This window comes from Alternaria arborescens, assembly GCF_004154835.1.
Source record: "Alternaria arborescens strain FERA 675 chromosome Unknown contig_5, whole genome shotgun sequence".
Taxonomy (NCBI): domain Eukaryota; kingdom Fungi; phylum Ascomycota; class Dothideomycetes; order Pleosporales; family Pleosporaceae; genus Alternaria; species Alternaria arborescens.
This window is the reverse complement of record NW_021167860.1, coordinates 781946-794325: the sequence shown is the minus strand read 5'-3', so window position 1 is coordinate 794325 and position 12380 is coordinate 781946. Positions and strand designations below refer to the sequence as shown.

At 52.0% G+C, this 12380-nt stretch overlaps 4 protein-coding genes across 4 annotated transcripts; 2 read left to right on the top strand and 2 right to left on the bottom strand.

Moving 5' to 3' along the window:
* Positions 1 to 1427: 1427 nt before the first annotated feature.
* Positions 1428 to 4156, top strand: AA0111_g2946 (hypothetical protein; the record flags this gene model as incomplete). Its single annotated transcript, XM_028648774.1, has 3 exons — positions 1428 to 2446; positions 2499 to 3396; positions 3449 to 4156. 3 exons carry the CDS (start codon positions 1428 to 1430, stop codon positions 4154 to 4156), a joined length of 2625 nt encoding a protein of 874 aa, XP_028509239.1.
* Positions 4157 to 4519: 363 nt separating this feature from the next.
* On the bottom strand, positions 4520 to 5275 carry AA0111_g2945 (hypothetical protein; the record flags this gene model as incomplete). Its single annotated transcript, XM_028648773.1, has 1 exon — positions 4520 to 5275. One exon carries the CDS (start codon positions 5273 to 5275, stop codon positions 4520 to 4522), a length of 756 nt encoding a protein of 251 aa, XP_028509236.1.
* Positions 5276 to 6974: 1699 nt separating this feature from the next.
* AA0111_g2944 (hypothetical protein) lies at positions 6975 to 7843 on the bottom strand (the record flags this gene model as incomplete). The annotated part of the gene is made up of 3 exons (XM_028648772.1): positions 6975 to 7564; positions 7653 to 7716; positions 7766 to 7843. The coding sequence occupies 3 exons, from the start codon at positions 7841 to 7843 to the stop codon at positions 6975 to 6977; spliced, it is 732 nt and encodes a 243-aa protein (XP_028509237.1).
* A 2840-nt stretch (positions 7844 to 10683) lies between these two features.
* AA0111_g2943 (hypothetical protein) lies at positions 10684 to 12212 on the top strand (the record flags this gene model as incomplete). The annotated part of the gene is made up of 3 exons (XM_028648771.1): positions 10684 to 10698; positions 10763 to 11322; positions 11453 to 12212. The coding sequence occupies 3 exons, from the start codon at positions 10684 to 10686 to the stop codon at positions 12210 to 12212; spliced, it is 1335 nt and encodes a 444-aa protein (XP_028509243.1).
* Between the last annotated feature and the right edge of the window lie 168 nt (positions 12213 to 12380).

Here is a 12380-nt window from a genome sequence, read left to right as displayed (position 1 = left end):
ACCAGCTTCAAAGTTCATGATAGAAATCTTGTGTAACTGACTTCATCGTCGCCTTGGCAAGGGGTACTGTCATCATAACAGCGTCAGCCTCGAACATCTCCAGGCTGTGGTACCCGAGCGGCACTGACATCCTACACTATAGTAGCGCCAACCGTTCAAAAGAGACGCCGACTTCCAGCGCGAAGTCCCGCGCAGTTGCGTAATAGTAAAGCACCCTTGGAATCGTTCCGCAAGGTTACCATGTCTTCTCGCCTACTTTGCCCTCGGTCGCGGTCGCGGCCTCAACAACACCCGGAGTACCTGCGCAAGCGCAGCGAAGCTTTCACCGAGGCATGGATGTGTTGTCATCACGGTTAATACCGTGAACCCAAAGAAGTCCAACTCACCGAAAACGAGATGAAAAATCTGTTCGGACGCTGCTTCCGGACAGATTCAGGATGCATGTGTCCGATTTAGAATCTTAGGTTTGAACTTCGATCGCAACTACCGTAGATCACAACGCCTATGATGTCTTCGCGCGGGACAGCGGTATCGAGATTACAACTGTTTCTTGATACGAGCTATGATGACTCGATATACACAGAGGTCGGAGCCCTGTCCATTTCGTAGTTCTCAGCCACAGCCTCAGGCTACGTCTCGAACTACTCCGGAGATACTTGTCAAGTCCAAGACCCGTTTAGTGACCGTTCCTAGTAGTGGACCCACCGCAATAGCTCAGGCTCTGGCATCACACGGACTGTGGATCTGTCGGCGATGCTGGCAGAGGTCCAATCTGTCAGTTGCTCTGTGCCCGTGCAAGTACGTGAAGAGACTTGCAAGGGTAACGCTATGAAACTAGCTAATAGATTTCAGACTTCACGTTTGGCAACGCATATACGAATCCGAATTTCTTGCCTCTAGATGCCTAAGGGGCTATGGGCTCTGGACAACTCTTCAGCTCATATCGCCAAACGCCGTAGTGATGCAACACAACCAAAGATCTACCACCTCAGACTCTGGACGCCGTCCTCCGAACAGGGTAAAAACGCAAATCATTCCTGGAGCTAAATCTCGACGGGAACTAGTATCTAAAGCTCCGTTGCGATTCAGTGGTGTGGGAAGTTTCTAGATCTAGCCTTCGCCCTAGACGTCACTGTAGACCACGTCTGTGGCGCAATACTCAACATGGTTCCTACACGTGCATGTCGCACTCCATGGTGATCGACGCCCGGGGGTATACCCACAGACTACTAGGTGGATCCGATAATGGCACATAGGAGATTTCATAGTCGGATCGCTCGATGTGGCTGTCCGACTATCCGGCTAGAGAGAAGTCCTACCAGGTCTGGAGACTGGCTCCCGAGTATTAATGGGGTACACCCTGTCCAGTATTTTACAGACATAACTACCCCAGGAGTCTCCCTCATTCGGATTAACAACCGCCCATCATGACTTCTCCATCTGGTCTTCCTTCCGGCACTCACGAGACACACTACATGGCAGACCATCGTCGACGTTCCAGTGAGATCATCCCCACTCAGGATGTTACCGTTCCAGCACATCTGCTTCGGGCCACGGGTACTCTTGGATCAAAACGCGACAACACGCATACTACACATACAGGAGCCTGGGAACCACAAGCGGAGAACCCTTTCCTCGACTCTGAACGAATCGGAAGCATCCGTCGTCGTCCCACACAAGACTCTGGCGGCCCACAAAGGAACGGTACTCAGCGCTCTACCAACCTTGAACGCACAGAAACGCATGGCGAACGAAGGAGGAGTAACCGGTTCTCCTGGTTCAGCAACAGTGGTGCAAAGAGAAACTCGCAACAGAGCGGGGCACTACCATCACCAACTGAGGAGAACCTGAGACCCTTCCGGACCCTTTCCTACATCGCTGGGTCAACCGATGTTCTAGCTCTGAGCCCTCGAGGAAGTCGTGCACCATCACCAAGCTCACTCAATAGAGTTCCTACCGCGTCTACAAAGTCAAAGTGGTCCAATGACGACCCCTTCGCGACGAAACCCAACTCAGTCAGAAGCAGCAGAGACAACCCTTTTGCGACTGAAAACAACTCGGCCCGAAACTCTACAGATTCCTTGCCTCAGGAGCCTGAAGCCGCACACCACGCGGGTCGTCCCCGGAAGAACACTCTACAGTCTGTCGTCGATGGCATGGTACCCAACGCTCTCAAGCGGAGCATGACCAATGCATCCTACTTCAAAAGGAGTGAGATGTTTGACACCTACGAGAAGGCGAAGAAGAAGGGAGCAGAGATCCAACGAAAGAAGTGGGTGCAAATCACCTTTGAGTACGCCATCTATGCTTTCCTGATACTCTTCGTCTACTTCGTCTTGATCGGAGTTCCTCTATGGAACGGTGCTGTGTGGTGGCTTTACTGGGTTGTATCCACCAAGTTCGTTATCGCTGGTGGTTTCGGTATCGTGCTTGGAATCGCACTATTGTAAGTTTGTCAGAGCACCCTCGCCATCTCTCCAGTGATTAACATACCTTAGTTATGCGTTCGCTCCTTTACTCATCCTTTTCGAGAAGGATCCACCTCCCGCCGACTTCTCTACAGAGACCAAGTTCCATTCCAACGTTGACGATACCTGCCTCATGATTCCGTGCTATAAGTCTGCTGGACTCATTGCCAACACACTCGAAGCTGCCCTGAAGATCTTCCCTCCATCGAACATATTCGTCATCGCCAACGGAAACAGCCCGACGCCACTCGACAACACGGAAGAGGTCTGCCGTCCTTACGGCGTGAATCATATCTGGTCGCCAATCGGATCGAAGATCGTTGCTCAATTTGTTGGTTGTTATGCTGCGAAGAATTTCAAGAACGTTTTGCTCATTGACGATGACTGTGCGCTGCCTGACAACTTCCCTGTTGTCACTGAGCGCTTGAATGGCAAGGTCATGTGCATTGGCTACACCATCAAATCCGTCGGGCCAAACTCTACAAAGGGCAACCTCTGCCAACAAGCTCAGGATCTCGAGTACAAGCTCAGTGGTATTCAGCGTGAGTTTGCCGGTAAGGTCGGCTCCGCTACCTTCCCACACGGAGCCATTTCCCTCTGGGACCGTGAGCTACTTGTCAAGACCTTCCACGAACACCCCGGCTTCAGTGTGTCCGAAGACTGGTTCTTTGGTCATGTAGCCCGCAAGCTTGGATGTCGCATCAAGATGTGCTCGCAAGTCTTTGTTGAAACCGAAACACCTACCGCTGTTTTCATCTCTGGCGGTGGCTCCCGTGGTGGTTTCGGTGAGATGACCATTTTCTCGCAACGTTTCAAGCGCTGGAACTTCTTCTTCGTCAACGGCATGTGGTACAACATGGCATACATTTTCGGTAGCTGGAAGCTCGGTTGGTGGGAAATTGGTGCAAAGATCTTCGTCTTTCAAGAGGTAAGCAATCCGTAGTCTATTTCGCTCATCCAACATACTAACAACACACTAGGTCTACGAAACTCTGCTCTACCTTCTCACACCTTTCATCCTACCTATCTCGTTCTACGTCCGTCCTTCGTTCTGCGGTTACCTTCTCGCCGCCACAATCGTTATGTACCTCATCAACGTCATCATCTTCAACGAAGTGCACCTCCGCCGCAAGAACGAGCGTGTTGGCTGGCAGCTCATGTACATCTACTACCTACCGTACAAGATCGTCTTGACCTTTATCAATGTCGCAAGCTGCTACTGGTCGCTGTACAAGTACGCCAAGTACTTCGCCAAGCGTCACCCCAAGGTTATTGAAGACGACAAGGCTGTCGAGGTCGTCATTCGCCTTGAGGAAGAGAAGGCTGATCCGGAGTGCGGTCTTGGTCGACGAATGACTGTGCGCACTGTTGGCACACGGTCCCGCGCCAGCATGGACGAGGGTGACGAGGGTAGGCCCTTGTCCCCTGATGCCATCGATGTTGGAGGTGCTTCTTATGCGATCGTTACCGAACCTGACGATGTCCACTCTCCTGGTCTTCACCACGCCCCCACTCACCATGTCAGCCAGACAAGGCCAAGTAGCCCTCTGCTGCAGAGTGAGGGTATTGCTGCAAGGGATTACTTTGATGTAGCACAGGATGCGAACATCGATGTGGAGAAGCAGAACAAGAGAACCAGCCGTTTGAGTGGCTGGAGTCAAAAGTCACAACGCAAGAACGTTTTCTAAATTTCTTTTCCTTTTCTTTGGGTTTACATTGGAGTTCCGGTTTACTGGGCGGCATTCTGTTATATACCTCTCGCGCATACTATAATCTCTTTAACGGCCGAAGAAATCAATCATAATTCAAGTTCAAATACTCTCCAAGTCTGTGCGAAGGGTTTCTAGAAGTGATATCGACTGGTATTAACCATCACAGGAACTGACCTCATCCAGCGAATCCTGTATCATAGATCACTTATGGATCCACAAATCAGCACGGATGGCGGCTTGTACTCGACATGCCAGCGAGTAGTCCATATTCTGTTGTTGATTGTTGACTGTGGCAACAACTGGTGCTCATATCACCTTCTGCAACACCCTTATAATTTCTTAAGCATCAGCCGCCGCAACTCCTGCTTCATTTATCCCACTCTTTTGGCCACTTGCGCCTCCGCCCCGTCCTCCACCTCTACCACCTCTACCACCCCTGCCACCCCGCTTCCCCTTCTGCACATCACCAACCTCTTTCTCCCACTCTTCAATATTCACAGTCACGCCTTCGGGTAACTTCCCATCACTCATCAGTACACCACCATCCTTCTTCCTACTTTCGACGCGCTTGAAGAATTCATACGAAAGGAAGCCTTGCTCATTACCCTCGGTGAGTATGACACCGTTGTCCGAGACGAAAAACTTGATGCCGGCAGTAAGAGCAGCGTTGATATCGATATAAATCAGAATCGACGAGTTCTTGCGCATGCCTGAGATGACTGGCGCAGACTCCTTTTCTTCGGCAGTAGGATCAGTGGAAGATTCAAGTGCTTTGAAACCTGCCGGGAGACCAGATGCGAAGTGAATATGGTTCCGTCCCATGCGCCGCAGACCGCCGCTCTTTAGGATGAGATTCCAGGCGCGCTCGTCGGTGCCGTGAACAACGGTTTCGGGAACATTGCCTGTTTCTTGGGTAATGGGGACGAGGAGGCCTTCTGAATCGACTTTGATGGAGTGGCCTTGGTTCGCGCGTATCAGGTAGTCGGCTGGGTCGTCTGATTCTGGTACAGTTTCCAACGATTCTGAGTTTGGTTGCTCTTGAGATAGCTCTGTGGTTCCAGGTGTCTCCTGGTCGAGTGAGGATGCTGGAATCATGGAGTAGCGTTGTTTGTCGTTATTGGCGACTATGTCGCGCAGCTCAGGAAATGTGACTTTTAAGCTCTTCAGAGTTTTGGTGTTTAGCTGAAAACGTTAGCTCGTCGTGTGGTCTAAGCTACGAACTCATAACATCATTCGAAACCTTGATGTATATGATAAGTCATGTCTTTATGTTAAGCATATATTCAACGTCGCCGGGCGTTGATTGGGAACAAACTTACCGCTTCCTGGACATTAACATACCCACCCTTTCCCAACTTTAAGCCCTCCTGACTCGCACCATGTCTCAATAACCAACTAACTTTCCTTGAGACCTGCACTTCTCTCGGTTGATTGGCAGGATTGCGACTACCGCCGCCTCGACCACCTCTTGCCATATCTTTGAGCGATCTAGTGAATAGTCGCGAAATTTTTGCGAAAGGAAACCTTTGAACAGGATTTCAAAGTCTTTAGAGGATTATCTGTGGAGTTCTGAGTCGAAGTGATGCCCAATGAGTGAAAGATGGTAGCCTTGGGGATGATGGATTGGTAAAGTAGGCGCAAAACGTTAGTGCGAGGACCAACTTTTGTGTGGTGACCCCGCAGTGATTGGATGCGCTAAGTTCATCAACACCATGAACGCAACTGCGTCACGAAGACGTTCGATCAGAATCGATAATCATGGGCTCAACATTTACCTCAAATCTTGTCTCTTGGCATTGATCTACTGTAAACGATGTGCAACTTTGGTCATATTGGCTCGAGGTTATTTGTGCTACTGGTACTGAAGGAGATGCCTAGTCTCAACCACGTCTAGCATTTGAAAACACACTAAACAAATACACTGTGCAGTAAGAAGCATGTATCTGGCAAGTCACGAGAGACTAAGGCGATGGTCATGCTAATCAGTCTCCTATTCCTATTGAACTAAGATACTTGAAGCCTCATGGAAAGAGACAGGACTCTGCTGCCAACTGCATATCTTGCCGTATAATCCTTACTGGATTTCAAAGTTATTCGCCTGTCCGTAAGCAGCAGAGGCCACCGTGAGTATCCACATGAACTGGTGACCAGAGGTAATTGAGCATGGCTCTGCTTCCAGTCCATGAGCACTACATATCATCGACTCCATAGATAACGCTCCAGGATCGCTCACAAAAGTCATTCCGATACGCCTCAGTTCGCCTTTGACAAATTGCTCTGTTTGTAGAGTGCTAGTTTTACGTCTGTAAAAGCGGCAGAAAACCTGTTCATCGACATGGAAAGTGACCTTTTGCAGGCTCTTGGGTGATCGTTCAAGGTAGGCCAACCCGAAATGGACGTCCTGGACAGAGAAATTTATCCTATCGTAGTTGAACCAAGCGTGTCTTATATTCAGACTCAGTATTTGCAGCATGGGCGAGAGACTATATGGTAGACCGTTTGCTTGACGACTGCTTCTTGCTCTATGTTGAGGCCGACAAGAAGAGAGTACGACTGACCTCGTATAGGAAACTGTCCAGTACGCTTCTTGTAGTATAACAAATGACTCACGTAGTGTAGAAGCAATGGTATTGACGACAATGTACAACTTCATCGTTCCATCCAACGCCTAATATTGATAACCCTGAGTTGAACTCATCAGTAGTGGCTGCATACCGTCGTAGCTATCGAGCTCCTGCATCGCATAGAGTATGGCCACACACATACACCATGACGTACCCTGTATACAACCCCATCAGCATGCGCAACCCTCTTTGGGACCCTCCGTCCGCGCACTGCCTAGATTTACACGCGCCTCCTCCTGCCTGTTCAAGTTTGTTTGGCCCCCAACACCACGAGGGCCCTTCAAGCTCGTCTCCGGAATGGCATTTGCGATAGCAGTAAATACCTCGGCAACGTTATGCCCTGTCTTCGCACTAGTCTCGAAGAACAACAAGCTCTCCTCATCTGCGTATGCCTTTGCAGTCTTACTTGGTACTCTCCTCGAGCTGACTCCATCTTCTGTTGGCTCCTCTTCGCCCTCAGCTGCGGGGGCAGCATCTACGTCTTCGGCGTTCTCTTCCTCGGCGGCGGTGGCCAAATCAAACTTGTTTCCTACGAGTGCGATAACGATGCCTGGGGAGGCTTGGCGGTGCAGTTCGGCGACCCAATGCTGGGCTTTTGTGAGGGAAGAGGGCTTTGTGATGTCGTAGACGACGAGGGCGGCTTGGGCATTGCGGTAGTACATGGGCGCGAGCGAGGCGAAGCGTTCTTGGCCTGCGGTATCCCAGATCTCAAACTTGATGGTTCGGGTTGGTAGGTTGCATTTCTGCGTCAGGAATGCGGCTATTGAGCGGCTTGTTAGTATTGACTTGGTGAGATATGAAGTGGGTGGTTGCTAGATTGATATCGTCTGGCGTGGCTGTGTACGTACCTCCGATAGTAGGCTCCTTGTTCTCTTGGAAGTCGTTATTGACGAAGCGCATAACGAGAGAAGACTAGAAGATGGTTAGCTGGTAGTCGCAGCTATCTTCCGATTCTCCATACCTTTCCGACAGCTGCTTCTCCTAGCAGCACGAGCTTGACGCTGCTGCTGGGCTTGGGTTGCGCGGAAGCGTCCGCCATGGTGAAGTCGTGCGAGGGAAGTGATTCGAATTTTGCAGGGTATGTAGTGGCGGATGAGGTTCCTTAGATGTACGAAGTAACGCGCGACTTCTGTTTACGATGTGATGGTGCGGTTGCGATGCTGCAGGCAGATGGTTTGTACATGGCCGAGAGCAGTGACGAACACATGCACGTGACCAGATTACTAAGATCGGAACGCCTTTGGCATCCAAAAGCATTCCGATACATCCTACCTCTGTTGTCTTACATACCGACATTGTGCTTCCACCAGCACTGGTTCTCAAAGCATCAAAAGGAAAACAGTCGCTTTTGCGTCTCGGCAATATCTTGCTCATGAAGGGTTCGCATAACATCCATTGCTATGCGAGATGCATTATGACTTTGAGTGCACTCGCGCTCAACAATGCCAACTCTGCAAGGTGGTGAACAAAAGTTGTTCAGATTGCTGCACAGTGAGCAATTATGTGGTGTGGAACGTGCATAGCTTCTGGGTGCAACTGCTTGTACTCGCAGCAACTAACACCCTGACCGCCTGTCCTTCTTATCGATGCACAGCTATGCAAAAGACAAAAATATGCAAGCATACCACCAGCCCTGTTACGTATCTCGTGTGAGAAATCACGACAGCCGTTGTCATCCGGTATACGGATATAGAGATAGCTCCGCAGGCATCCGTAAGGCCTCATCCTACGACGCAGCAACTTGACTTTTTTTTTTTGTGATCAAGTAATGCCTGACGTCATATTACCGATTTGAAACCTACTTGGTTTCCGACGGAACTCACCCACGACGGTGAGAGTGGGCTGTGCGGATCTGTTCCAAGGAACGGTGAGGCTAAGTCCTGACACGTGAAATAGACAAGCTCAATCCTGGTTGATGCGGAGGTTTATGCCGCTGTGGACCATTCTCCTCACTGAGAGATAACTTTACATACAGACACCGGAAACTGTTACTCGGCAGGTCGAAAAGTTGCAGTCAAGATCAACGTGTAAGATGGAATTGTCTATGTCGCAATTATGGATACGGTAATCTGAGGGAATGCAGATGGTGGCGTCGTCGACCCCTCAGCTAAGGCGCGCAATCTGCCAATGAAGCTATTCCAAGGCCACGGGACTCCCGAATCGGCAGGCGCGAATTGACCCCTCAAGCACCTGCATAGGCATAAACAAACCACCGGAACGTCTTACACAAGCCCAACTTACACAATTCCAAAGACGCAGAGTCCATAGCGTTCTGCCAAACGGCTGGTCTACCGCAGGTTGTTATTGGTGCTGGTAGGCTACACCGACAAGTGGATAACACACGTGTATGGCATTCTGCTGCCCGGACTCCGAAGACAACCAACAATGCCATTACAAGCGGCTATCCGTCATCGTGGCACTCTATCTATCCCTGCGACAGGCCACGATCTCGGCCTGTTGATCTTGGCCGATCCCAGCACTTGTTGGACGACAGGATGGTCCAGCCATGCTCTGCAGGAGCGCGCGGTTTTTTTTGTACGGCTGGCAGCTTGTCATGTGTCTTTCACTGTGTGGTGCAGGTGCCGCACCACTCAACATGTAGCGACCCCACAGCAGCGAACAAGACGACAGGGTGGTGGCTTGCGCGATAATGTGCAGCACAGACGCCGTGTGTGCGACCGATCGCGATGACGCCAAGCGCACGTCTCGCTATCCGAGGGCGATGAGGAGGGCTCGAGTGGAGTCTGACAATATTTTTGCAGTAGCATGGCAGAACTGCTCAACGCCATGCAGATGTTACGAGAGAGTGTGGATGGCGCAAACACATGTTGGCAGGCGATGATCTCTTGTGTAGCGCGCTCTGCTCGACGCAGCAGCGATCGGCTCGACTTAGCCACAGCTCTCCAGACAAGCGCTCGGTTCCCCGTGTCCTTGATCCGCCCGAACCGGACTGGCCCAAGCGGCCATGGCAAAGTAGTTGGGGATCGGCGTTCCCTATTGCGGGAACAAGTGTCTTGACATCAATTCATGCTCGAATCACAGAAGCGGGGAGGCACTCTGGATGGCGCACTAAGAATGTTCCCTCGATAACCTGCGTTGCGCCAGGAACACGCACAAAGGGTTCCTGGATTTCTGCACGGCGACGCGCACAAGAGGCAGGAGAAGCAGCCAGAGTCAGAGGTGCAATCGCTGAAACATGCAATCAGAGCGCGAGGGAGATGCTGCGTCCCATGTCCCTCCACGGACCAGTGCGGCCTTTATAGAAAGTGGCAGCATGGGAGGCCTCGTTTGTCGCTTCAGCCACGGCATTGCCGCGTACCTTGAGGGGGAGAGGCGGCCAGGGTTTACTTATCAGTCACGTTGGTTCGGGCGTGGGCTGTGAGCGTCCGGCTGACCCCAGATGCCGCGTGCCATGTTTGCGACCAAATAATAAAAAGTTCCTGGCGTCTGCAATTGCTGCAACAATAATCTCACTCTCACTCCTTCTTCCCAACCTTAGTTGCTGCCGCTATCGGGTCTGAAACTGGGATATTTGGCCGCTCTTCTGAGGCTGCGCAATCGAGACTCTCTGTTGGACACAGTAACTCAATATCAGGAGCTCGGGCATCACCCCACTTGTCGAATAGCATTCCGGGACCTGTCCACACGCTTTATTTTTGAATCGAGCGCCTCTTCAGCTAGCAGACGCCTCTCGCACACATTTTGGATTATTATTTCTACCCGCCCGCCCCTGCGCTGCCCTGCATTGTCTCTCAGCCGCATCTCACTTTATAACCTCCGACACCTCGGAGGCTGTGCAACAATTCCCGCTGCCTTGCTGACGAAGCTGGAAGACGAAGCAAACACCGAGGCCGGCAACTTTTTTATTTTGTAGCAATCATGACTGTCCTCAAGGTACCTATACTGCTTCCCAGCAATTGCATGCCCCCCGAGTTGCGCTGACCGTGCCGCCTGCCAGGAATCCATCAACGTCCGACCAGCCAGCCAACAACGACACTCGTCTAGCACCATGGCCGGCTCACTCCCCAAGAACCGCCCACACTCGCACTCGATATCCGCCGGCAACCTGAACCCAGCGCATCGCGTAACACGCAGGAAGAGCATGAGCCAGACACCCGTCACCAATGTTGCGGCCATTGCGGCTGCAGCCAAGGGCATGTCGGGGGCGCCCCTGGATAGTAGTAGTAACGGATCGCGCCGCCCATCCAAGCCGACATCGCAGTTCAGGGGACCCAGCATGGCACTCAACTCAACAATGGCATCGAGTATGCCTGGCAATGGCTCGCACTTCGGTCCCAGCAGTTATGGCGCGGCGGCGGCCAAGAGCGAGGCTCTGACAGACGGCCCGACACTCGCAACGATGCTGGAGCAGGACAAGGCCAACTCCAAGTCGCGGAACCGTCGCGCGAGCGAGGGCTCTCGTCTGTCCAAGGGCGACGGCAAGCGAAGTGGTAGCGATCTGAGATGTGAAAAATGTGGGAAAGGCTACAAGCACAGCAGCTGTCTGACCAAGCACCTGTTAGTAACCCTAAGCCGTAGATGGCCCTCCCACATACTTTCATGCCTCATGACGAATGCCCTTTCCTCACTCGCACGCACACTTAGACTGCAATGCTTCATGATAGTTCCGCGTTGACTTTTCTTCTAGTTGGGAGCACACGCCTGAATGGCAATACACATCTAAGCTGCTCATCTCCAAGCACCAGCAGGTGCAGCTCCTCGAAGCTGCCTCTGTCCTCGTCGCCATGAACAAGGAGAGCGACGGCGAAAACAGCGACCGCTCGTCTCCTCCGGCCTCGGGCTCGTCCGACCTGCGTGAGGAGTTGAGCTCCACTGAAACTACCCCGCCCCCACAACTCGACGACCATGCCGTAGGCTCTTACCCTCACTCGCATTTTGGCACCCGCTCCATCAAGCGTTACTCCGCCAACAGCTCTGCCTACAGCCAATCCTACCAGTCGACCGTCTTTTCCGACAACGGGAACGGCCACTTCCGCCAGTGGAGCAACGTGTCTGACCGCCCCACCACGTCAGGTACCTCGGTTGCCGGCTCATATCACGATGACGGTAATGACCATGCCGACCTTGCTGCCGCAGTTGGTTTGTTGAGCTGCTCCTACGGCACTCCCAAGACGGGACCAACTGCGCTCCCGCCGGACGTGCCGCCCGTGCCACCCCTACCAGCAAAGTATTTTGACTTGAACGCCCGTACCTTGTCCGGTAGCACCACCGTCCAAGCGCAGCAGTCGAGCATACGCAACAGCTACCGCCATAACAGCGAGAGCAAGGACGTCGACATGGACGACGACCACTTCGCCGATGAGGAGGACTACCGCTACTCCAACTCGCGCAGCCGCGGCCGCATCGATGAGGACGACGACGAGATTTTCGGAAGGATGGAGGAATAGAAGCCGTCTGCGCTCGCCCTTCATGCCTCCTTCACGACGTCCCGACCTCTCTCTTGCCATTTTTTTTTCCCATCATCATCTTATCTTTCCACCGTTCAATCCGGCTCTGTACCACAAACCAAATATACCAGCTATTAGCAATCTATCTCCGCGAAGGAAGAAAGACCC